This window comes from Amphibalanus amphitrite, unplaced genomic scaffold (assembly GCF_019059575.1).
Source record: "Amphibalanus amphitrite isolate SeventyFive unplaced genomic scaffold, NRLGWU_Aamphi_draft 001220F_arrow, whole genome shotgun sequence".
Lineage (NCBI taxonomy): Eukaryota > Metazoa > Arthropoda > Thecostraca > Balanomorpha > Balanidae > Amphibalanus > Amphibalanus amphitrite.
In genome coordinates, this window is record NW_024882714.1 from 21,219 (window position 1) to 48,438 (window position 27,220).

The window sequence follows — 27,220 nt, forward strand, 5'->3', positions numbered from 1 at the left end:
ACGTCACGGCAACACCACCTATGCTAAACTTTGTGACCGATAGCGGAGTCGCGTCACTTCGACTAAGTGGCCAGTCGATATTTTACTACGTTCAACAGTCCAAACTCAGCTCTACGTTTTGTGACATTCCCGGGTGATTCCACAAGTGTGCACTACTCCCGTTGGGAGAATGGACAAGGATTCAGAAAGGCTCATCTTCTGAACGCGCGAACAAGGTTGCTATGCAATGAGCCTCAGCCATCATTGGAAAACCGACACTACTTTTCAGCAGCCCGTTCACGATCAGCCGCCAACGAGCGCGACTGCCAGCAGTGCAGTGACCTGTCCTGCCCAGCGCGGCGGTGCTCTGCCTGGGGTTTCGAAACGGTCCCGGACCCCCCGACATGCCAGCGAATGAGCCGCTCGGGTGCCCGTGCTTGACTGCCGCACGAGGAGATTTCACCTACCCGACTACACCCGACGGGACTGTCACTGTGGCGGTCCTGATCCGCGGCTACCTCAGACATCAAGAGCCGTTAGGCTGCCTTCGATGACAACAGCAATCTGTCGTAACTCGGCTTGGACAGCACAACGCTGTAACCAGTCACTACATCGTCCGGGCATGAAGCGGTCACCGTCCGGCCGAGGCTGCAACATTGGGTGCAGTGATTTCACACTTTTGTATTAAAACGTGATCAATGGTCAAAATCAGCCTCAGACATACCAAACTGATTGCGGTAAATCAATAATCGCATTGAAACAACAGCGCTCATGACAAATCCAGTTCCCACATCAAAGTTGGATTGCCAGTAATCGAAAGAAAGCTAGAAATAACAGCACATAATCTAAAATACAATTACTCAGTTTATTGAATGCATGATTCACACCACAAAACGACAAATATGGAAACCCCCGTTTCATTAATATACAACATCGCTTTGTACTTGAGGCCAAGCCATTAGCACTTATAAAATGTTACCTACGCAGCCAGGTCCCGGGCGGCGCGCGCTGTGGAGAGCTATTCACGCTAAAAGTGGGACCGGCCGACCGCCCCCGGCGCCGCCGCATCTCCGGTCCGGCGGGGCGTGCTGTCACTCGGAAAAGGCACCCGCACATGGCCGCGGGGCGGGCGCGCCAGCCGCCGCGACACCAGCCCGGCAGCTGATAGGTTAAGAATGCCGATGCTCTCTAAAAAGGGACGACTCGTGGACCACCCGAGGCACCGTTGCCTGACCTCACAAAGCAGCAACGCCTTCACAAAACACATAAACCCAACGTGCAAAAGAAGTCATAAAACCGCACGACTTAAAACCAGCGTTGCTGTGGCGAGTGGCTACCACTGCCGCGCCACCAGCCCACCAGATCACCATAATACCAACCAGCTAGGGGTCACACTAGACACATCATAAAGCCTCTCTCACACGCTACACCCACCCGTGCCCTCACTCAGTCCGCTGTGTTACACACACACTCGGTGAGACTATCCCACACCGGACGCGCCCTCTCGCCATGTGCGCTCAGTGCCGGCCGGGTGAGGGCGCCGGCGGCCGGCGGCCCGGTCGGCTGTTCCACCGCTGTGTCAGTCCCGTCTGCACGTGCTGCAGATGCACCTGCACCTGGTCCTGGAAGTCCGCCAGGTGCTCGGGTCGCAGCGACTCGCGGATCTCGCGCATCGTCTCCTCCAGAGAGCTCAGTTCGAACGGGTTCATCTCGGCGTCGGCGAAATTCTGCAGGTGGGGACGTGAGAATGGCACAGTTAGTATCGAGTGGTTGCGGTAAATCAGGTCAAATCGAGCGGAAACAGCAAAACAACCCTATCACTAACCAGTCAATGCCTAAATGCCACTAACCAAAAGGAGGAGCATTAAAATTTTAGTAAGATTACAAATTTGGTCTGAAGAGAAACACCGATACTTAAGTGACATTGATACCAGCTCAATAGAAACTCGGGAGCAGGGGATCCGATAAAATCCAGTCTCATCTATCATAGAAAGACTAAACCGCCAGCATAACAATGGCTGTCAATCAACCACGACTAACCCAGTCATTATCAGCTAATCACGGGATCACCGTGCCGTGCGCGACAGACTCAACAAAGCCCCACCTATCACTACGCGCGACCGACTCCCGCCCTACTGACTAACCTTGACCTGGAGCAGGAGCGAGGTGAGTCTTGTGATGAGCTGGAGCACGTCCGAGTCGCTGGAGACCGGCTGGGCGCGCTGGGAGCGGCCGGTGAGCGCCGCGGACACCTGTCTGCCGGCCTCCTCGTCACAGAGCGTCTTCATGTGTGTGGGCAGCACGGCCGGCAACAGGCCGTTCTCCGGCATCAGCTGGTGGCGGGGGGGGGGAGGATGTTAGTCACTACAGAGTACAGATGGCAGTTACGTCGCACGCAAGCACGGCTTACTGTTGTGGGCAGCTGGCAAACGTCGCACACTAAACGGCCGTAAGGGACAAGCGCGCGCTCCAGTTATTCGCTATTCAAAGCATGATCAAAAATATCCATGAAAATCCAGATAATCCTATCCTAAAAAAGCAAAAAAAAGGTAAATAAGCAAAATCACCCAACGTTCCATTGTATCACGTTTTTTGCTCTCGGTATCACATGCGCAACATATAGGGGAGAGTGGGGCACATTCGTGCAAAAAATGGATAAACCCATATATCTGTTCTTTGGTTAGTGCAATGGCAAAATTGTTGATTGTAGTATGGAAAGGAACTATTGCAGATAGTTTTCCTCTTTAAAAGTTATCCTATAAAATTATTGCTTCCATTAGAAAAAAATGACTTTTATTAACTCTGAACATTTGCACGAAACTGCCCCACCTATGGGGCACATTCGTTCAAGAGATGGGGCACTTCCGTTCACCCGGCAAAATTCGAGAAATTACCGGGCATTACCAGAAATTTACCAAAGGAAATTGGCAGGGGGTCATTTCACTTGATTCCTTTCGACAAGAATGCATTGCACAACAAATGTAGAAAGAATGGGCTGGCCAACAAGAATGTGCCAACTGCCGGCCTCCGTGACCTCGCCAAGTTCGCGTGAATTGCTCGTCACGACGTCGCAAGCAGTCGAGACTGAGTCAGGCGAGCGTCATTAGAGAAACCTACTACAGATAAAGTCATAAATCGCAAAAACTAAAAAAAAAATATGCACGAATGTGCCCCCAGGCAGTGCGTACACGAACCTGCCCCACAACGTTATTAGTAATATATTTCAAAATTTCTTTTTGAAAAAATGACACTTTTTCAACAAACAAGTTTGCAGCAGTTCCGTGAATAGAGTGGGCTTCTTCACCCCCAATTTTGAAAAGCTGAACCACATTTCCGAGTCAGGATCACGAAAATGGATGATACTAGGGTGACCCGCGTGCTCCGCAACGCGAAAAGGGATATTTTCGATCGGCGGGTGTTCGGTTGTTCTTGTGTCGGTTGGGTTATCTATTCATTTCGGTCGATTGCTTTTTGACGGCTAAACGTTTTGGTTTGTGGAAAAAATATCCACCGCATCGAGGTGCCCGTGTCTGATAAGCATGCTTTCCACTTCAGAATCTGTCAAATGTGCTTTATAATTGAGGTGCGTAGTTTTAAGACAAATGAAAGGCGTAGATAATTTTCGCTAAAAATCGTTTTGCAGAGGTTTAAAACATTTATATTTTTAAGAATACTGTTGCTTGTCATGCAAACGTGATGATTGGATCTTGGAGAGAATTGAATGCTCTTTCTAATGATAGCATTTTCAATTATCAAGCGTATCAGGTTAAGCAGCAAATCCCGTGTATCTTTTTAGTGGCACATTATGGACAAATACCATTTTAATTCAGCGATTTTTCCACATTGTTTTTGATCAATTAGCTGTCCACAATTTTTCCATGAGAGGCGGTACATTTCTCTTGGCAATTGACGTTGTTTCAACTCTCTCAGTCTGATGGTCACGGGAAAATAAAATAAAATCCAAAATCCGTTTGAAATGGCACTTTTTGAAATGAAATTGCCCTCACACTTGCACGTGGCGCGTGCCACCCCTGCACCGCACACTATTCGATTGCCCGTTCGATTCTCTACACGATGCTGTTTTCCCCGTGCCGATCGGGCGCACGGCTACCGAGATATTGCACGGGGAACGGACCCGTGTCGGGCAAATTTAGCCATTTTCGCCCGTTTTTGCCAGCCGATTTATACATGTAAAGTCTATGACGCGAATTTGCACTTTTTGGGCACGCGCCACGCGCTCGCTATCGATCCGATCGAGCCGAGACCGCTCAAAGGCACGTTGTCCATCCTTGTTCTATAACTTGCGCAAATTTCAGCGCGGTAGGTGCAACGGTGTGACCTGTAACCCGCGCTACGTAGCACCATGTCGCGACCTTCGTAATAGACAGAAACTACGCCTTCCTCAAATAGTAATATAGACAAGCGGCTGCGCCACTTGCTTTGCTGCGTGGTAGGAAGAAATTGCGGCACCAGCCAATTTGCTTTCGAATGGTGTTTGATTTACTTCGATGTGTCGTCTAGAAGCAGAGATATGGACGGAAATGTGAAGAGAATTTAAAAAAGAACTGTTCTGAGGGCTTTGTTGGATGAAATTTGGCTGGTACGGGGTCAAGACGGGTCAAAGGGGTCAGCCCCGGTCCGGTCACTTTGGGTCAGGCCAGGTCACATAGGTCACCTCTCGTCCGATGGAATCAGCCTGGGCCACTGCTCTACTTTTGCCTCCACCACTACCCCTACCCCTACCACTACCCTTACCCCTACCACTACCCCTACCCCTACTCCTACCCCTACCACTACCCCTACCACTACCCCTACCACTACATCTACCCCTACCCCTACCACTACTACTACCCATACTCCTACCCCTACCACTACCCCTACCACTACCCCTACCACTACCTCTACTACTACCCCTACCACTACCCCTACTACTACCCCTAATACTACCCCTACCACTACCACTACACCTACCCCTATCACTACTCCTACCACTACCCCTACCACTACCCCCACCACTACCCCTACCACTACATCTACCCCTACCCCTACCCCTACCACTACTACTACTACTACCCATACTCCTACCCCTACCCCTACCCCTACTACTACACCCACCACTACCCCTACTACTACCCCTACTACTACCCCTAATACTACCCCTACCACTACCACTACACTTACCCCTATCACTACTCCTACCACTACCCCTACCACTACCCCCACCACTACCCCTACCACTACATCTACCCCTACCCCTACCCCTACCACTACTACTACTACTACCATACTCCTACCCCTACCACTACCCCTACTACTACCCCCACCACTACCCCTACTACTACCCCTACTACTACCCCTACTACCACTACACCTACCCCTACCACTACTCCTACCACTACCACTACCCCTACCCCTACCTCCTATCACTACCACTACCCCTACCACTACCACTACCACTACCTACCACTGGGTCATGTCAGGTCGCATAATAATTGGATCCAATAAATATTCTTTTTTATCAGACTTAAAAAGTTCTTCTAGCCCTGCTTCTATTCGTGCCATTCCATTAACATTAATCGATTTTGTCGGAAATGGCGCCTTGTGACAAAAGTGGCGCATTGCGGCAAACTCGGCGCATTTCTACCCGGTGATTGAGCATGCATCTTTGCACCAAATTTCACCCATATCGGACCATATTTGACAAAACCGTGCGATTTGGGACGAAGATGGAGCATTGGGACAAATTATGGAGCCTTGGGAGCCTTGGGACCTTGGGACCCCTACCAATACCGCTGGGTCATGTCAGGTCACTGACGAATGATCCAATAAGTAGGTATTAAAAAATTATACATTAAAAGTGTTCCTAGCCCTGTTCCTATTCGTGCAATTCCATTACCTTTAATTGATTTTGTCGGAAATGGCGCATTGAGACAAATGTGGCGCATTGCGGTAAACGCGGCGCATCTGCACCTGTTGTTTAAGGATGCATCCTTGCACCAAACTTCACCTAAATCAGGCCTTATTTAACAAAACTGGGCGATTTGCGGCAAAAATGACTCCTTGTGACCAATGTGACGCCTTGCGGCAAACGCGGTGCATTTTTATACTTGTATCAGAAACTGCTCCCATTGAAAGAAAATCAGCACATTCTCTCGCCACTTTTTATTCAAATTAAAAACTTGCCCATCCGCCAATGCGAGGCACCCGCCACCGATCGGCATGCATTTAGTCCACAAAGTTTGTCGACCCCGGCTCTCAATGAAGATATAAGAACCGATCAAAATTTCATTGGCGTTCTTCCAGCGCGCCCCACGCGCGAACCGTGCACCCCAGCGAGTCGGAACCTAGAAAAGGCGCTGACCCGTTCTGTCACCTAGAAGGTGTGCAAATTTCAACCACCTACGCCGTACCGTCTGCCCTGTAGGCGAGGTTACTTGAACCCACTACACGATGTGCGGACACACAGACTCACAGACTCACAGACAGACGGATTCTGTTTGAATAGTAAGTTAGACAAGCGGCTGCGCCACTTGCTTTGCTGCGTGGTAGGAAAAAATTGCGGCACCAGCCAATTTGCTTTCGAATGGTGTTTGATTCATGTCGATGTGTCGTCTAGAAGCATGGATATGGACGGAAATGTGAAGAGAATTTAAAAAAAGAACTGTTCTGAGGGCGTTGTTGGATGAAATTTGGGTGATACGGGGTCAAGACGGGTCAGCCCCGGTCGCTTTGGGTCAGGCCAGGTCACATAGGTCACCTCTCGTCCGCTGGGATCAGCCCGGGCCACTGTTCTACTTTTGCCTCCACCACTACCCCTACCCCTACCACTACCACTACCACTACCACTACCACTACCCCTACCACTACCACTGCTCCTACCCCTACCCCTACCCCTACCACTACATCTACCCCTACCCCTACCACTACTACTACCCATACTCCTACCCCTACCACTACCCCTACCACTACCCCTACCACTACCCCTACCACTACCCCTACTACTACCCCTACTACTACCCCTACCCCTACTACTACTCCTACCACTACCCCTACCCCTACCCCTACCACTACACTACCCCTACCACTACCCCTACCACTACCCCTACTACTACCCCTACTACTACCCCTACCCCTACTACTACTCCTACCACTACCCCTACCCCTACCCCTAGCACTACACTACCCCTACCCCTACCCTACCAACACCGCCGGGTCATGTCAGGTCACAGAATAATTGGATCCAATGAGTACTAAAATATCAGACTTAAAGTGTTCCCAGCCCTGCTCTTATTCGTGCCATTCCACAACGCCGAATCGTATTTGTCGGAAATGGCGCATTGTGACAAATGTGGGGCATTGCGGCAAACGCGGCGCATTTTCACCCGGTGATTGAGCATGCATCTTTGCACCAAATTGCACCTTTATCAGACCATATTTGACAAAACTGTGCGATTTGCGGCAAAAATGACGCCTTGTGACCAATGTGACGCCTCGCGGCAAACGCGGTGCATTTGTAAATTCCATCACAAACTGTACCCATTTAGCGACAGTCAACACATTTTTTCGCCACTTTTTATTCAAATTAATAACTTGCCGATCCGCCAATGCGAGGCACTCGCCACCGATCGGCATGCATTTAGTCCACAAAGTTTGTCGACCCCGGCTCTCAATGAAGATATAAGAACCGATCAAAATTTCATTGGCGTTCTTCCAGCGCGCGCCACGCGCCAACCGTGCACCCCAGCGAGTCGGAACCTAGAAAAGGCGCTGACCCGTTCTGTCACCTATGAGGTGTGCAAATTTGATCCTCCTACGCCGTACCGTCTGCCCTGTAGCCGTAACAAATTGAACCCGCTACACGATGTGCGGACACACAAACTCACAGACAGACGGATTCTGTTAGAATAGTAAGTTAGACAAGCGGCTGCGCCACTTGCTTCGCGGCGTAGCCATAAAAGACGCAGCAGCCAGTTTGCTTTTGAATTCATACCGATGAGCCGTCTGGAAGCAGATATATAAATGAATATTCTGATGGCTTAGTTTGATAAAATTTGGGTCATACGGGGTCAAGTCAGGTCAAGTCTGTCATCCCTGGTCACACTGGGTCAGGCCAGGTCACCTTCGGTCAGGCCAGGTCGTATAGGTCACCACGTCACATTGGATCGGCCCGTGCCACACTTCTACTAATTCTACCCATACCACTACTCCTACCACTACCCCTTCCACTACCCCTACCCCTACCACTACCCCTACCACTACCCCCTACCACTACTCCTACCACTACCCCTACCACTACTCCCAACACTACCCCTACCACTACCCCTACCCCTACTACTACCACTACCCTACTACTACCCCTACCACTACCCCTACCACTACCCCTACTACTACCCCTAACACTACCCCTACCACTACCCTTACCCCTAATACTACCACTACCCCTACCGCTACTCCTACCAATACTACTACCACTACACCTACCACTACCACTGGGTCATCTGAGGTCACAGACTATCAGATAAACTGATAAACTAAAAAGTGTTCCTAGCCTTGCTCCTAATCTTGTCGCTCCACTATTCTTGATCATATTTGGTGGAAATGTCGCTTTGTGACAAATGTGGCGCATTACGACAAAATTGGTGCATTTTTAATTGTCGTTTTGTCATGCATCCTTCCACCGAATTGCACGTTTGTCGGACCATATTTGACAAAGTTGTGCGATTTGCGACAAAAATGGCACATCGTGACAAATGTGGCGCGTTGCGGCAAACGCGGTGCATTCGGTTAAGCGCATTGAAACTGTCTTTATTTACCGAAAATCAACAACTTCATTCGCATCTGTTTATCAAAATAAATAAGATGTCAATCCGCAAATGAGAGGCACCCGCCGCCGCTTGCCATGCATTTTAGTTGCAAAGCTCATCGAACCCGGCTGCCGATGCCTTGAAGACCGAGCAAATTTGTGAGGAAATACGCCTTTTTCCAGGGCGTGCCACGTGCGAACCATCCACCCCCGGGACTCGAAACCCGACACTGCACGTGCCCGTGACGTCATCAACATCGTGTGCAAATTTCAGCCCAATCGACCGCACCGTTTGACCTGTGCACGGCGTCAAAGCACCCCTCTGCACGGTGCAAACAGACAGACAGAGTTTCATTCTACAAATAGTATAGTAGACAAGCGGCTGCGCCACTTGCTTCGCGGCGTAGCCAGAAAATGCGGCACCAGCCAATTTGCTTTCGAATGGTGTTTGATTTAAATTGATCTGTCGTCTGGAAGCAGAGATATGGACGGAAACGTGAAGAGGAAAATTTTGAACATACCTATTCTGAGGGTTTAGTTGGATGAAATTTGGGTCATGCGGGGTCAAGTCAGGTCAAGTTGGCCATCTCTGGTCACACTGGGTCAGGCCAGGTCACCTTCGGCCAGGCCAGGTCGTATAGGTCACCACGTCACATTGGATCGGCCTGCACCACACTTCTACTACTTCTACCCATACAACTACTCCTACCCCTACCACTACCCCTACCCCTACCCCTATCCCTACTCCTACCACTACCCCTACCACTACCCCTACCACTACCCCTACCACTACCCCTACCACTACCACTACTACTGCCCCTACTACTACCCCTACCACTACCCCTACTACTACCCCTAACCCTACCCCTACCCCTATCCCTACCACTACTGCACCTATCACTACCCCTACCACTACCCCTACCACTATCCCTACTACTACCCCTAACACTGCCCCTACCACTACCCCTAATACTATCACTACCCCTACCGCTACTCCTATTAATACTCCTACCACTACACTACCACCACTACCACTGGGTCATGTGAGGTCACAGATTATCATATAAAGTATAAACTGATGAACTAAAAAAAGAGTTCCTAAACGTGCTCCTACTCGTGTAATTCCATTATTCTTAATCATATTTGGTGGAAATAGCGCCTTGTGACAAATGTGGCGCATTGCGACAAAAGTGGTGCATTTGTACTTGTCGTTTTGTCATGCATCCTTCCACCGAATTGCACCTTTATCGGACCATATTTGACAAAGTTGTGCGATTTGCGGTAAAAATGGCACCTCGTGACAAATGTGGCGCACTACGGCAAACGCGGTGCATTTGTGTGAGCGCATTGAAAACTGTCGTTATTTACCGAATAGCAACACCTTCATACGCCTCCGTTTATCAAAATAAATAGTTTGCCAATCTGCAAATGAGAGGCACCCGCCGCCGATCGTCATGCATTTTAGTTGCAAAGTCCATCAAACCCGGCTGCCGATGCCTTGAAGACTGAGCAAATTTGAGAGGAAATACGCACTTTTCCAGGGCGTGCCACGTGCGAACCATCCACCCCCCGGGACTCGCATCTCGACACTGCACGTGCCCGTGACGTCATCAACACCCTGCGAAAATTTCAGTCCAATCGACCGCACCGTTTGACCTGCGCACGGCGTCAAAGCACCCCTCTGCACGGTGCAAACAGACGGACAGACAGAGTTTCATTTCACAAATAGTATAGTAGATGAGAAAAGTTTGGAAAGCTCACGAATATTACAAATTTGCGTTTTTATCAAGCATGACAGCAGGTACAGTGTTGTCTTCTACGGTGAACGAAGGGCGGCAATGATAGACATATTTCCATAATTTACCTTGAGCTCGTGCAGTCACTCGTGTTCCCATAAACTGCTGAAAACGAATGTGCCCCATGCACGAATGTGCCCCACTCTCCCCTATCCTTGCACGTTTAAAGATTGCGGATACGATACAATACGGCTCTTGGTAGGTATAACAAGGCTGGTGGGTAAACGAGCGGCATGATACACCCGCACACTGTCCGCACTCCCGCTCATCTCATCGCTAACAGCAGCTCCTCATGGCAGGTGGCAGCACTGCCGATCAGCTGACTGACCTGGGGCCGTATTCACGTCGACTTCGTAAGTCGATTTTCTTTCGTAAGTATAATTTGGTATTCACGTCGACACTTCTTAAGTTTTTATCGATGGAGTTCACGTGATTAAAAAAATTTACTTAAGAAGTAGGTCAAACTTAAGAAAATTCTTACGAAAAAGATCGACGTGAATACGGCCCCTGCTGTCAGGCAACCCTGCCCAAGTGTCCCAGCACCCCACCGACTACCTGACAGACCTGCTGGCCCTTAGGATCACTGGCGACCACCCGATTCACCTCACTGACCTCCTGAACATCTGACCTGATTGGCCTGGCTGCATCGCTAACTAGCTGACTGACCAGCAGCAAAAGTGACCAGCGCATGACCAGACTGACCCTGTACACGACGATGAATTGGGGTTTTGGGGCTGACCTGTACTGACTGTACACAGTCACTGACCTGTACACAGCACTGGCAAGTCACCTGACTGGTACGATTGCAGCAGTCACGGGTCAATACCTGACCGGACTGGCCTGTTCTCAGCACTGCTGACCGCCAGACTGACCCCAGCAGCACTGCTGACCATTCCACTGACCTCAGCAGCTGGCCACCCAACTGACCCGCTGACAGCACTGCTGACCGCCAGACTGACCTGTAAGCGGCACTGCTGACCACCCCACTGACCTCAGCAGCTGGCCACCCAACTGACCTGTTGGCAGCACTGCTGACCACCCCAATCTGACCCCAGCAGCCGGCCACCCAACTGACCTGTTGGCAGCACTGCTGCACGTCGGTGGTGGTCTCCCGCAGCTGGCTGTTGATGCCCTCCAGTTGGAGCACCAGCTGCGCGTATCGCCGCTGAAACTCGTCCGTCAGCGGCTGGCCATACAGCTGGGCGCGCTCAGCCTCAGAGTTCATCGACTCCAGCCGACTGACGCGCTCACGCTTCACCAGGAGGATCTTGTTGAGCCGCACCTGAGTAGTGGCACGGGGGAAGGGGAGGGGGCGTGGTTAGTTAGGGGCGGGCACAGACGAAATGACAGCATGGGAACATGTAGGAGACCAGACAGCAAAGGAACGGAACGGAGATGAGGAGAAGGGGAAGGGACAAGACGGCAGGGAAAAGAGGAACAAGGACGAGACAGACTGAGGCTTGACGGGGAGACGGGGACGACACTAGACGGGCAGGGCGAAATAAAATATAACCCTCGTTAGAAGGCAGCAGGGCACATTTCTGTTTTGTGACGCGAGACGGATAGCATACTTAGTACTTACTTAGCACGTCGGCACAGAGACGCATCATAAAACGAATTCGAAAGATGCCGAGCTGGCAGGTCACAGATGGACAGCTGCAGCTGACATACTAGTCACATAACACATCGTTTCCAGCATAAATGAAATGCCCTGATTGATAGAGCTGGTCGTTCACTGGTCCGCAATAGCATGGTCGTCCATGCCCTCCAGAGTAGAGCATATGCTCTGCTTCCCAATCGCACTCACCACATGCAAGAGAAACTTGATGGAGTATCCGTTAACGACTCCGGTCTGGTCGAGCAGGCGCAGCTCCGACTTTGCCGGGGTGCCAGCCGACATGAGCGGGTCGTTGGCCAGCGGTGAGCGCAGCTCGGGCAGACTGAAGCGGGGCGGCGTGTTGAACAGGGACGGCCTGGCCGAGCCGGCGCGCGCGAAGCTGGCCGTGGGCACGGTGTCGACTGGCTCGATGGCGCGCACCTCGTAGTCGGGTACCGACTGGGTCTCCAGGCCGGGCTTGTCGAACGAGACGCGGTACTGGGCGTTGGCGCCGTCCAGTGCCTGGATCACACCTGTCGACAGGCGAGGGAGGGCGGCATGTCAGAGACCCAGCCCACCGTCACACGGACAGCTCTCGATTTGCGAAACAAACAGTGAAACCCGGATGTACATTTCTCCCTATATCATGGTATGGCATATTGTACACCATGACAAAAAATCACATTTAGCCCCGAGATCACTTCAGACACCATCCATGTCGTCTGTTCCCGTTCTTCCTTGTCCTCCCCGCCCCGTCCACCACACCCTACCGAGCAGCTCGGCCGCCTCTCTCACCTGTGAAGAGGCCGTCCTGCGGGTGACGCAGCCGGGCCGTCACCCGCGTGCCGATGCTCAGCTGCACGGGCACCTCGTCGGGCATGTTCTTGAAGAAGGACCGGTCGTAGGAGCGCCTTTGCTGGCTCTGCATGTAGCGCACCTTCTGTCGCAGCAGCTCCAGCACATTGCGCTCCTCGGTGAAAAATGACTGACGATCGCACGGGACAGCGGTTAGTGTGCCTCCTCCACCCAGTTACAGGGCACAGGGCGCACAGGGAAACGGTCAGTAAGACACATCCATACACTCAATTTAACATGAGAAAACTTGTAAATTAATGGATTAAAACATAGTCTAAACTCTAAACAGCAACCCTTTCAGCTTAGCATGAAAAGTTCGTCTCATGCCAATATATTTAGTCATAAAATTGTCAATCAGGTACTTACCGGTGAACACCTCCGTGGTTTTCCCATCTGGCGCCGAATTTTACACCATTCGGTTCGGGTGAGTTGAGTGGTTTTCAGTTTAGGGAACTGCTCCTTCAAACATATTAAAAAATCGTTGCTGCCAGAAAACAGGCATCTGGAAAAAGAATGCATCTTATCAGTATGAATACCACGGGACTAGCATCCCAAAATCACCATTCACGCTTTACATATTATCTGTGCGATTGCCATCACTTTTCCAACAACATATCTTGTTATAAATCTAGCCCATACGTTTGAATGGACGGATTAAGAGAACCAAAGACCACGCTAAGCAGAGCCTGTTACCCAGGCCCCGACCTTCTACCGTCCGAGGGGAATTCGGGGTATCGGGGGAAACATGCAAAAGTTTAAAAAGCCATCCAGCCGGACACAGTCTGACTCACCTGCGCAATCATCCCCTCCCCATCGGAGTTTGTATGTATTCAGCTCGACGATACGGGTCGACTGATATGCAACATGACCCTTTCCGGTCAGGTCCTGACCTTGACCTGAGGTCAATTTTTTTAAAATGACCTTTCAAGGTTAACAAATAGTTCATTCGACGCGTCTCGACGACAGGAACACGATGCTGCCAAAAGTAATGTCGTGGCTCTCTTGAGTCAAAAGTAAATGACGAAAAAAAATCGTGAAAACTTCGATTTTCACAGTTTTTGCCCTCTGGAGGCTAAACCGTTGACCTGAGGTCAAATCTGAGAACAATACTCAGAAAGGTCTGTAAAAGGACTATCGAATGCGCTTTTCCGCGGCGCTGTAGCTCTATTGGTTCCCGAGTTAGCCGTTGGCAGTTTCAAAATTGTTGAAATGGTCAATGGACTACATTTGACCTTTAATGACCTCTGGCGACCTGACCTTTGACCTGACCCAAAAATGACCGAAGTGTTTCCGTCATTATTTTTGACCCTCTTTCGAATGCCGCTTACCGCGTGTCGCTACGTGGCCCAGGAGCCGAGTTAGACGGGGGGGGGGTGTTCAGACCCCCCCCCCCCGGCGCGGCAGTCGCGGAGCACCGGCACGGCGCGGGTTAAGGGTCGAAATGGCCGAGATATTGCATTACCGCTACCTTACTGGCCTGTCTATCCAAGATCGGAAAAAGCTATTAGGGCGATGATTTACCGTGGATGACATGTCAGTTTTAAATATTGTAAGTTCTTCCATTAAAAAAAGCAAACAAGGTCAATACTTACTCATCGATTGTGCTGTAGAACCACTCGTAACAGACGAACTTGTGTGCCTTGGGCAGTTTCAGCAGGTTACGGAGCCGCAGGCCGAGTGCGTGCGCCTCGCGCTGCCGGTTTATGGTCACCCTGCCGGCCTCCAGAGCGGGGACGGCCGGCGCGACCGTCCGTGGCAGGATCGGAGTCGGAGCCGGAGCCGGAGCCGGAGCGGGCGCCGGGGCGGCGGCCGGCGAGCTGCTCATCTTGTGCAGCTGAGCCGCCGCCGCCACAGCAGCCGCCCGCGTCGGCGTCTTCTTGGGCGTAGTGACGACGGCCCGCACCGGGGAGGCGGCAGCGGCGCCACGGAGCGGCGTCAGCCGACCGCGCACTGGCGTGGTGGGCTCGGCCGCCCGCTCCCGCGGCGGCGCCGGAGACTTTTTCGGCGATGCTCGCACCGCTGGGCCGCTCACGTGATCGTCATCAAAGTATAGACGGTTCTTTTTCCGTATCCGCTGAGGCTGGAAAGCAGCCAGATTAATTAATTTGCAAGAAAATTAAAAAAGGCAAACAATAGCTGTATATAGTAGAACATGGCAAAACTCCAACAAAGCAATCTTTCCTAAATAGGATGATCAATATTGGTGTAGTAATTTCAAAACATGATAAAATTGGTTAACTAAATTATGCCAAAATATATCCTTGACAGTTATGGCAATGAGTGTTAAAATTTAATTACTAGGTACTAGGTACTAGGTAGTCAAATAATTAATAGATAATGAAATTGGTCAAAACAAAAGGAGCCTTTCCAATCTCAATAAAATAATTAACTTACTGTACCCCTCCTATTATATAGGAGTGGAGTGGATCTCTTTTCTGGTGTTTGTCTTGGACTAGCTCCATTCTTTCCAGCTGGTTGAAGCCCAAGTGCTGAGAGAAAGCCTGGCCGGCTATCATTTGAGTTCTCATTCTCAAAGTCTTCAGTTTGAAGATTTTCACCATTTTCAATGTCAAGAGGATCCATGTCAGAAGAGACTACAGTGTCACTTGTATCCTTTGTCCCATAAAATCCACCATTCTTGATGGTTAGTAAAGCCTGGGCAGATTCACCTGAAAATGAAAAATAATTACACAATTTATGGAATGTACACTCAAGAACCAAAAATGAACAGGAACAAATGAGCAAATACTGGCTGATAAAAAGTTCTGATTTTAAATTTTATTATCATTACAACCACTGATAAAGCAATTAATATCACCTACTTGACTAGCACCTTATGTCAAAAAGTCAATTCATATAAAAACATTTTTGAGTTAGTCAATCAATAAAAATAATACACATGACACTTCACTATTAATTGTTAAATGTTAAATCAATATTGATCCAATGGGTAATATAATATGTGAAATGAAAGAAAGGAGCTTAAACTGGCATTGAGCAAAATATTATTACTAATAGTATTGATTTCATTGTGAATGCAAGTAGGTACCTAACTACCTAATTGGCAGGCCAATCTGCAAATGATCTGAGATTGTGCATAAACATAAAGAACATTGATATGTTAAACATTGTTTAGTTTGATTTGTAAGAAAAATATTTGAAAAGAAAGGAGAGAGAGAGAGAGATAGCAATCTCAGTAAGCCATTCAAAATGCAAGAGAAATAGAATAACTAGAGATAAAATTTGCTAAAATTCATTAGTCCTCAGGATAAAAACCACCCAGATATTGGATAAGTGCCTAACTAATTTAAAAATAGTGATTCAATTGAAAGCACTCTACCAGAGTCAGCCGTGAGCATTCAACGGCATTACAGGATAATTCCCCAGCTCTTTCACCACCAACAACAGAATATTGTTCCCTTTGTTCAGAGAAAATGATGGTAATATGGTTATAGAGATATAATCCAATTTTCCTGAACATGACCATGTTAAATTCAAATCAAATTTAATGCATTCAGGCGAGCCATATATGCCACAAAAACCATGCGAAATAATTCAAGTCTAGCGGTCGAAAATAACTGCTTAAGGTACGGAAACGAATGCTCATTGCATGAATACAATAAAAACGAAACAATTAAAGCAATATAACATAATTACAGGTCAAAATACGCATTTGAAAGCCCGTCCCCCACATTTACTTTCAAGCGAATCCGCCATGTTGACAAATGTGTTGACTAACTTTTCACTCTTCTTATATATTTACTATGAATTGGTTCATAGATAGGATAAAAAATTTCATTTTCGCTACATTAATTATTTCAGTTTTCATAAATACCTTTCATTGCTCAAAACATTTTCTGAGAAAATGTCATCACTATCGTACGAAACCGCGCAAATCTTCAGCTGACTCGTTAGAATCAACCACTAAAACAAAATTCCAAAGAAGTCATAATATTCAGTAAAATTAGGACATTTGACATTTTGAACATCTTTTTAATCAAAGCATTATCACCGACAAAAACACTAGAATTATTAGGAGTTTGTCGATTTCTTATTCGAATATAGGTACACGTTTCGTAGTCAGGGGTGGATTTTTATATTAAGTTGGGGTTGCACGTGCAACCCCAACTTTGAATTTTGCAACCCCAACATCGGTTTGTGCAACCCCAACTTTACAACTGAAATAAATCGGCGGGCGCCTCGAATGGTGCCGCCCCCATAACCCTGAGCCATCACAAAACTCTATGCCACCCGTTGACTTGGCACCATCTTTCAAAAGAGCCCTCCCCATCATGAAGCAATAGTCACCCCTCAACTATCTATTGTAGTTGCCGCCTCCTCAGACCTCAAATGTAGGTGCCGCTCCCTCGAATGTAGGTGCCGCCCCCTCGAATGCAAGTGCCGCCCCTCGAATGTAGGTGCCGCCCCCTCAAACGTAAGTGCCGCCCCCTCCAATGTAGGTGCCGCCCCCTCGAATGTAGGCGCCGCCCATTAAATGTAGGCGCCACCCCCTCGAATGTAGGTGCCACCCCCTCGAATGTTGGTGCCGCCCCTCAAATGTACCTAAATGCCGCCCCTCGAATGTAGGTGCCGCCCCCTCGAATGTAAGTGCCGCCCCCTCAAATGTTAGTGCCGCCCCCTCCCTCGAATGTAGATTCCGGCCCTCCTCGAATGTAAGTGCCGCCCCCTCGAATGTAGGTGCCGCCCCCTCGAATGTTGGTGCGAGAATGTGGGTGCCGCCCCCTCATATGTAAATGTCATCCCTCGAATGTAGGCGCTGTCTCCTCGAATGTAGGTGCCGCCCCCTCAAATGTTAGTGCCGCCCCCTCGAATGTAGGTGCCGGCCCTCCTCGAATGCAGGTGCCGCCCCCTCGAATGTAGGTGCTGGCCCTCCTCGAATGTAGGTGCCGCCCCCTCGAATTTAGGTGCCGCCCCCTCGAATGAAGGTGCCGCGCCGCCCCCTCAAATGTCGGCCCCGGCCACTTATGCATAGGTGTCATCGGTCATCCCATAAAATGTAGGTGCCGTCCCTTCGAATGTAGATGGCACCCCCTAGGGTGTAGCTGCCGCCCCCTAAGGCCTAGTTGCAGTGCAGCCCCCTCAAATGTAGGTGCCACCCCCTAAGTGTAGGTGCCACCCCTTGAAAGGGGTGCCTTTCCCTCACATGTAGATAGATGCCGCCCCCCCCATGCGTGGGTGCCGCCCCTCAAGTTTGTGTGCCGTCCCTCAAGTTAGGGTGCTGCCCATAAAATGTAGGTGCCGCCCCCTCTAAGTGTAGGCGCTGCCGCCTCAAGTGCAAATGCCATCGCCGCCCCCTCTAATGTAGGTACAGTGGATCTAGTAAGGATCTCCAGACGTTACTAGATGGCGTTGAGCCTAAGTCGAGTCCATGTCAGATTCAAGGGGAGGTCAGTACCGAGCTGGGCCCGATGCGGGTGGGCGGGGGGGGGGGGGGTGGTTGGCGAGGTCACGGTGCGGGTGACCTGTCAAACAGCCCCGGCGCGGTGGGGCACTGCCGCAGGCAAATGGCGCACTCCAGTGTTGTTCCATATCGCGGTGGTGGGCCGGGCGGCCGGTTAGCTTGGCTGCTTGGAAGGAAAGGATAATGAGGCATGGGTTTGCTGTGGCCGGTTCATCTACTGTCAACTATGATGAACCCAAAGTAATGCAAATGTGATGTTGGTAATGCAGCTGGCAATGGAATGATAGCGAATGCTCCGAGCGCCCGGTAGCTGTAAGGATTAAGATTATTTATGTCTCCTGAAATTTTCATTGAACATGATTCAAGCACAAGAAATATCATATCGTTCTCCAGTTTTTTGACAGGCTGGCGTTTCTTGCGTAGAGCGCCCTTGGGCAAATAATTATCACGCAGGTCATTTTTTTGCTGGTAAGAACTAAGATCTAAGGTCAAATCAAGTCGCTGAGAGAAGATAAGGAAGAACGGACGAATGTCACTTTTTTGTGCTTAGTCTTGATTTAAAAAAGCTTAAAGTTATTATACGTGTAAGCTAAAAAACAATAAGATCAGTTAATAAAAATATTTGACCCGAAATTGGTCTCTGTTTTCTCTGACCATGATTGCGTGTAAGACACAGGTCCAACCGGGCTCAACCCGACCCAACCTGGTTCGGCTCCCCCTTTTTTAATATGAATTTTGCCCGAACCTTTTGAATGAAAGGAATCACAAGGACAAAGTCCCCGCTAATCAGAGCTTGTTGCGTTGACCCTTCCCTCAACCCTCCGATCAAGCAATTCCTGGTCTATGGCAGAATTTAAGTCCAAATTTCAACGTGCGCACGTAATCGCGCACGGCCGGTCCCCTCACTGACTTCGCCTGGCAGCGGCCTGCCACCAACCACAACCATACCCGTCAGGAGCTCAAAAACGTCAAGCACACGTCGCGTTTCGAACCCGGACTTTTACAACCGGGACGTGCGCTCTCGCCACCCGGAGTCCAACGCGCTACCGACCGAGCTACCGGGACGAACATTTACCTCGGGGTTTTGCCTCGTGACATTGACAGACGCCAGACACTTTGGCCGAACTTTAGCCGTAGCACTGAGCAAGCTGCGCAGGGCGATAGGTGCTCGTATGAGTCGTAGCGTTTAGGTTGGGTAACCTGAGCTGAACGCGATGTCGTGAGTTCGAGCCCCACTCCCGGGTCTGGTTTTATCTAGACACGAACCAAAACCTTTCCTTCTACTGCAACACAGACAAGCACGATGACATGTTTCGCGAATATCTTTCCCCAATAACCTTTTAAAAAAGTCAAAATTATGGCTTATAAATGTTTAGCTAAGTTTCATTTTAAGAGAATTTTTTTTCTTTGATCATTTTTCTGGAGCAATTTCAACTTTTTTTCTTTTCGGATTCTTTTCGACCCGATAAAACCCACCAAAACTGAGCGTGTCAAATAAAAAAAAATACCCAACTCAAATAACCGTTTAGAAAACTCTAAGACACCATGCAACTATCGACTAAATAGTTGCATGCTATTAATACGTCCTAGATTTCAATTATCATTGTTCAAGATTTTGGCTGGAACTGGCGCTGCCTCTCGCTTGCCCGTTTGTTTGAGATAATGATTCCCTTCAGTCGCATTCTTGCTGGTTCCCCATGAACAGGATACCACCATACCGGAGTGAACGCACCCGCAACCATCAGCCTCTCCCCTCAGCCTCTGCGCAGTGGCGGGCGGCCCTGGGCGCCGGGCGGCCCACTCCCGGCGCTACGCACGCCCCATGCGCCGTGATACCGCGTCCCCCCCCCCTCCCTCCTTCCCCACACTGACCGGTGACCTCACTTCCCTCGGGATTTGGACTCGCCCTACCCCGACCGTAGCGCCACGTGGTGGCTCTGGAGATCTTAAATAGACCCACTGTACAGCCCACCGCTAAAGTAATGTGTGGTTTAACCAATCTCAATGGATGGCTTTGACTGTCGATTTTTTAATGCGGAGTGATCGAAAAGAAGACGTCAATAGATAAAGTTGCAGCTGCAAGGACAACGATACAGGCTAGCTACATTCAAAGTTTCATGGTGGTCTGGCTAATCATTCCTAAGCTTCAGAAGCAGAACATACCCAGGACTGAAACCGCACATTACTTATGCTGTGGACTGTACTACCCTCCTCTCAAGAGCTTGAGCTGTCACAAGGCCGTATAGAGCTGTCGGACATGCAAAAATGACCAGTTAAAAAATCGTGGATTTCGATTCCTGGTGCGCCGCTCACCGCTCAGTGGGGGGTGGGGGTGGTGCCCAGTGGAGGTCGCAGGGGGCATCAGGGCCATGGCCCCCCAAAGACAAATCAGGGGCCATCATATAATTTGCCCCCTTAAACAACCGATGGGCCTCGATGGGCGTAGGGGCCCTGGCTCTTACCCGATTGTCACGAGGCTCAAGAAACCAACGCCAGGTATTATGTAACAGCCCTCATACCGGTCTTTGAGTTTCCTGACTTCTGAGGGCGCTTCAGTGGCCTTCAAGGGCCCACATCGACCTCTCAGGGCCCTCCACTGGCCCTAAAGCGGCATCAGGAGTCCCCCAACCGGCCTTTGAGGGCCCCACACTGATCTCTTGATGGCCTCATTTCTGTCTCTGGGGTTCAGGACTGACCTTTGGGTGCCGGTCACTAAGAGCCCACATCGACCTCTGTGGGCCTCAAACTGGCCTTTGAGGGCCCTGTACTGGTCTCGAGCGCTCCCAAGTAGACCCAAACTGGTCTCTGGGGGTTCACGCCTCTAATGGCCTCATTTCTTTTTCTGGGGGCCCAAGACTGGCCTTTGGGTGTCCCCGAGGGCCGTACTGACTTCTGAAGGCCCGATGCCGGTCTCTAAGGGTCCACATCGGCCTCTGAGGGCCCTATGCTGACCTCTGGGGTCCAACACCGACCCCTGCTGGTCAGCGGTCAGCGGCTGGGGTCAGCGGGCGCGGTTGGAATGTGGACCAGTCTTGTTCGAGACACAATGCAAGCGGGAGCCCTACTGTCGCTTATAACAGGCCCCACACTGGACTCTGAGGGCCCCAAACTGGCCTCAATGGGCCCCAGCCGGTCTATGGGGTCTCTACACCGCCACTGATGGCCCTATTATGGTCTCTGGGGTGTCAGGTTAGTCTGGTCCCTGAGGGCCCACATCGGCCTCTGAGCCTGGGGCCCCATACAGGCCTTTGAGGGCCAATACTGGTCTTTGAGGGCCCTACACCGACCTCTGAGGGCCCCGAATCGGGCTTCTCTGAGGGACCCACACTAGCCTCTGATGAACCCATTCCGGTCGCTGGGGGCTCAAGATTGAACTTTGGGTGCCTCGCACTGGGCTCTGAGGGCCCACATTGACCTCCGAGAGCTCCACACTGGCCTGTAAGGGATCATATTGGGCTGGCCTCTGATGACCAAATGGTTTTGGAGGGCCAGTACAGGCCAGTGGCCACTCAGGGTCCCAATTCCAAACCGGCTTTTGAGGGCCATAACCGGCATCTGATGGACCGAACCGGACCCTGGTGGCCCAAAACAGGTCTCAGAGGGCCCCGCACCAGACTCTGAGAGTCCCATCTTTAGTCTCTGTGGTCCAAGGAAAAACTTTTGGCGTTTCATGCCGTCCTCCGAGGTGCCCTGTCAGTCTCTGTTGGTCCCCATGCCGGAATTTCGGAATTTGAGGGCCGTTATCTCGTCGCAGCGGGCCGGCATTAAGGTCTATTACCATATCGGGGTCACATCGGTTTCTGAGGGCCCATGTCTGCTGCCAAGGGTCCCTGGTCTCTGATAGTTCCATTTAGGTCTTTGAGAGCCCGGGCCAAACCCATCATAGGCGCCTCATGCTATCTTCTTATTCTCTGCCGATCTCGGAGGGCCCCTGTCGATCTGCTTGGCCCGTGCAGGTTTTTAAGGGCGCTGCTAGTCTCTGAGAGCCCCATGTCGTTAGTTGTGTCTATTTTGGGTCGCATTGGCACCACACATGTCTCTTAGGGCCCATACCAGTCAAGGGGTCCCACATTGACCTCTCAAGGACCAACGCTGGCCTCAAGGGCTCACACCACCTCAGAGGTTCCGAACTGGCCTTTGACGACCCCGCACTGGCCTTTGATGACCCCGGGCCTGCACTGACCTCTGATGGCTCAAGCAGGTCTCGTAAGACCCATGTTGGAGTTCAAAGACCCATACTGCTGTGCGAGGTCTCACCCGATTTATGAGGGTCAATCTCAATACTGGCCTTAAATGATCTTACGCCGGGCTTATATAAGGGTCTCATACTGGTTTCAGAAGTTTTCCGCTACTTACGAAAAACTTCAGGGGGAGGGGGCGGATATTCGCCCCCCCCCCTCCGCGGTACGCGGGTTAAGCTAACATACCGCCCCCCAGCGAGGGTCTACAGGGGCCCCTTTGCCAATTCACCCCCCCCCCCCCCAACGCCAAGTTTACGACCGTACCTGGTGGCGCCCACTTCCGGACTATTGCGCCCCTCGGAACCGCTTTGGGCGCCCTTTCAGGGCTGTGCAACCCCAATAAAAAACAAAAAAATCCACCCCTGTTCGTAGTGGTATGTAGAAATTACAGCGGTCAGTGCATATCGTGGATTTGTTCTTGTTCTGCTCGAGTTCTTATCTTACCAAAGTCCAAATGCCAAACTATGGGCTTTCGGTCAGGTGCCTGGGTTGAAGAATGAGTCAAGTTAACAATAAAAAACATGTGGGGACGGAAGCCGGTTTACTTCGTGATAATGCAATTTGACAATCGACGGACATTGGTCGGACGGTAGCTGGCGCGTTTCAGAGACGGTATCACCCAAACTTGTCGTGTTTTGTTTATAATGAGTACCTAGTAGGGCGAGATCAGCTTCGGGCTCAATAATCAATACCTGCTCAATTTTCAGGCTGAAATTTTGATCTGCCGATCCATCTTAACAAGTGACAGCAGTTGTATTTTGTGAATTTATGTAAAAGCTTTGACGCTCGGCATTGGTCTTCTTCGATGAGGATCTGCACAGTAGCGGCGGAACACCAGTAGCGGGGGCACTGGCGCACTGCCGACTTTTGGTCCCATTCTTTCCATGCAACGCCCATAGGGCTAATGTTAAAATGACAAAATCAAAGGGGAGCAGGGTGTCCCGGTCCCCCCCCCCCTTTCCGCCACCTATGAATCTGCATTCTACCTACCGGATGGTGGCGTACTATATGGAGTGGACACTGGCGGATCAAGAGCCTGCGGGACATATAGTTGATGGGATGGAGATAACATACAGGGTGCGCAAAAAGTTCTGGCCCTCTTACAGTAAGCGCTCCTACGCGTGCTGCGGTTGCTTTTCGGGAAGCCAATAGCCGCACGCAATATCTTCAATGATCCTGCTACACAGCCAGATGTCGAACAAAGGCTCCAGTGGCGCAGTTGGTAAGGCGTCGGTTCTGTGGTCGGGAGGACCCGGGTTCGATCCCCGGTGCCGCCCGGCTTCCGGACTGGCGTCCCCAACTGTGTCACTGGGGGGTGGGGTGGGCTCCCGCCTTGCACCGTAGCCCTGAGGAGGAGCAGGAGCCCTCAAATAAATGGGAAAACATATCCCGTGTGGAGGACGAGGAATAAACAAAGCAGACCATTGACGGCCAGTCATGGAGGCAGGCTAAACGTCACATTGTCGTTGAATACCCGCGCGCGGCGGCCGAATCGGGCATGACTGTTGAGCAGGTTGCGATGAAATTTGGAGCCCCCTGCGAACAATTACGCGTATCAAAGTCAAATACGAATAGGGGAGATCCTGGAGGATGCCCCCAGGTCAGACCAGTCACGTCCAGTCAAAACTCTAAAAATGTGTCTGCCGTGTCTTAGGCCATCCAGGACAGCCCACTGCTCGGGCGGCAAAAAGTGCCCAACCGTCTTCAATGCCAATTAGAAGATAAACGGGACGATGTATGAGCGTGGCTGCTTGACAGTGACGTCATCCCATGGATCCCAAAGACGAATCCAAAAGTCGATTTCGTTTTCCAGCAGGACACTACACCCGCAAACAACGGAAGTTCCCCCCCATCACAAGCAAACGGAGGAGCTCGGGGGAGAAGCCCATTGCGGGCTTAATGACATATTGCCCCTTCAGTCACCCGACCTGAACCCCTTGACTAAAGCATCTAAAGCGTTTTGCAGGATGATGTCCAGGGAGTGTCCCATCCCAATTTGGAGGCCCTGAAGGCACACATCGTGAAGATGTGGGAGACGAAGAACCCCACCTACATCATCTAGACATGCTAGTCTTTCCGCCTCCGTGTGGAGAAGGTCATTGCCGATAAGGGGGTTATATCGCACATGAGGCGAGTGAAAGTATCTGGTTTGATAATGCAAACCAGTATTTGGTGTTAGTGTTGATTTGATAATATTCACTCCGATTGCATTCGTTTATCGAAGCCGAAATGGGCCAGAACTTTTTGCGCACCTTGTACGTGCATACATTTCCATGAAAGATTAAATGCAGGACCAAGTTGTACTAAGTCGGTATACCGATCTGCATTGGTTTTGCCTGTATTTACCTACACTCACAATAGTGCATTGTTGTACCTCATCGCTCTCAAGCTCGTTGACATGCAGTTTGTCTGATCTTAGTAAGTTGTCTAAGTTAGCTTGTTTCATTTTATATTTTACGTATGCAACATGTCGTATAAACTATAAATTATCGCTAAATGTATAAAAACAAAAAAAAGTTATCAAAACTGGCCGCACAAGCATGGCACGAACGATCGGCGTCAATTGTCATGGTTTGTCCGCGTTCCGCCCGACAGCGCAACCGCTTTCCGGCAGGTGTCGCACCGATCATCATTCTTCGTTGATCCAGCACTCGTCGCAGGGAGCCCAATTGGTGATCTCATGTGAGCGGAACCAGAGCCAGATTTCTCGCTCGGCCGACGCCACAGAGTCGGAGCCGTGAACAATGTTCCTGCGGGAGAGAGTGCTATAATGTAATGTTCACATTACATCTGCAGGCAATGACACAGAAATTAAATCCCAAATACATAAAAGATAAATATGTAAAAAAGGATTTGCAAGAAATGCCTAGGTACTACTTAATATCACTTAGTCATAACTTTCCACAGCAGCTAAAAGGAACATACCGTCCAACCTGGAGAGCAAAGTCACCCCGGATAGTCCCTGGCGCCGAGTCCTGAGGCCGTGTTTCTCCCAGCATGGCACGTCCGATCTGCACAGCATCCTGTCCCTCCCAGACCATGGGCACCACAGGACCACTTGACATGTATTGCACCAGGCCAGCAAAAAATGGTTTGTCCGCCAGATCCTCATAGTGCTGATGCAGATGCTGCACAGATGACTGTGAATGACAGAAAAGGTAGAACATGTAAAACCTATGCTGAGCACTTAAAGGTTGAACAGGAATATCAATAATTCAATTCTTGAAAATTCTTAGCCCACTCACTTATCACCAAAAGGGTCCGCGTCAAATTTGCAGTAATGAAAATCAGCATGAACATACCTGCATAAATTTCATAGCAAGAAGCTTGAATCCTCTTCGTTCAAATCGTCTGATTATTTCTCCAACCAATCCCCGTTCAACACCATCAGGTTTGATCATAATAAAAGTTCTTTCTCTCCTTCCTGACAGCCTGTCACTAATAAAGTGATATACTGACAATAAAGTACCAAGCACCATTTTTATTATTTGCAAGTATTTGACTGCACTTTAACACTGATAACCCGGATAATCTGCCGAAATACGCGAGTAAACGGACTAAGTTCCAATCGTTCCAATAGATTGCAATGGATATCCAAATAATCCACATTTGAATGTCCTGCGCCGTTTTCCTCTCATCTTTTTGCTACCAACTTTTGAGGCAGCATTTGAAGGAAACTCGAATTCTTCATAGCCGCTTTGTTCCCGTAATGCTCACGGAACTTTTATTGTCGATTTTCAGATTTCATGTGCAGAGGTCAACGGATCCGACGATCAAATGGAAATTGGAGGAATTCTTTGGGCATGTCCCCGCAGCGCTCTCAATCACATTTCTGTTACTGTATGTACCGATAGATGGACCAGACTAGCGGCGGACGCGCGCATTGGCCGTTAAATAGACCTCAGTCATTTGCTTCGGATTGTATTTGACAGCAATGACCAACACATCTGAAAGTACAAGGAAGGAAGCATCAGGACAGAGGTGTACCTAGCTGGGAGTGATGCAGGCAAGGATAAAACACTTACAAACGATACATGGGTACCACGGTCCTCTATCCCCCCTCGAGACTTTAGGTACCGTATGGTGCCAAAGTCTGAAGACAAATGGACAAACGCAAAGAACTCTGTTGACAATGAAATAGAACGACATCGTAACGCACAACCGAAGGACATGTCACTCGCAAACATAGTCATCGAGGTACTGCGGTCGGTGGCGTTCCCGGACGCTATGACGAGTACATCGCGGGAGAGCAGGGGGCGAAGTGGCGGGTTCCCTCTCGTGCTCGACCGGAGCAGGAGAACACATGCGCGCGCTCTTCCCGGGCGAGCGGTTGGGTGTCGCGGATGGGGCGAAGTGGTGGGAAGGTGACGCGCTGCTTGGCTGGCTGGCCGGTTCAGGTGCCGGCTCACGGGGGATGAGAGAGCGGGGAGACGAGGCCATGTCGCTGTGAGGCGGCGTGGGTGGACTGGGGCGGTTGGCGAGTGTGCGCGAACGGTCGCCGGCGCTGTGGGACAGTGGCAATCCGCG

General features: G+C 50.3%; 1 protein-coding gene across 4 annotated transcripts; it reads right to left on the reverse strand.

Moving 5' to 3' along the window:
* Positions 1-643: 643 nt before the first annotated feature.
* On the reverse strand, positions 644-25,417 carry LOC122371237 (protein lin-9 homolog). 4 transcript variants are annotated; one of them, XM_043347407.1, is made up of 9 exons: positions 25,317-25,417; positions 15,425-15,699; positions 14,623-15,110; positions 13,397-13,532; positions 12,971-13,160; positions 12,386-12,708; positions 11,654-11,860; positions 2,124-2,312; positions 644-1,706 (listed from the first exon to the last, which is right to left on the reverse strand). In XM_043347407.1, exons 1-9 carry the CDS (start codon positions 25,324-25,326, stop codon positions 1,497-1,499), a joined length of 2,028 nt encoding a protein of 675 aa, XP_043203342.1. In that variant the 5' UTR covers positions 25,327-25,417; the 3' UTR covers positions 644-1,496. The 4 variants fall into 4 exon arrangements, with proteins under 4 accessions (XP_043203342.1, XP_043203343.1, XP_043203341.1 ...); XM_043347408.1 differs by lacking the exon at positions 25,317-25,417 and adding an exon at positions 16,866-16,940; XM_043347406.1 differs by lacking the exon at positions 25,317-25,417 and adding an exon at positions 16,729-16,755.
* Positions 25,418-27,220: the final 1,803 nt, after the last annotated feature.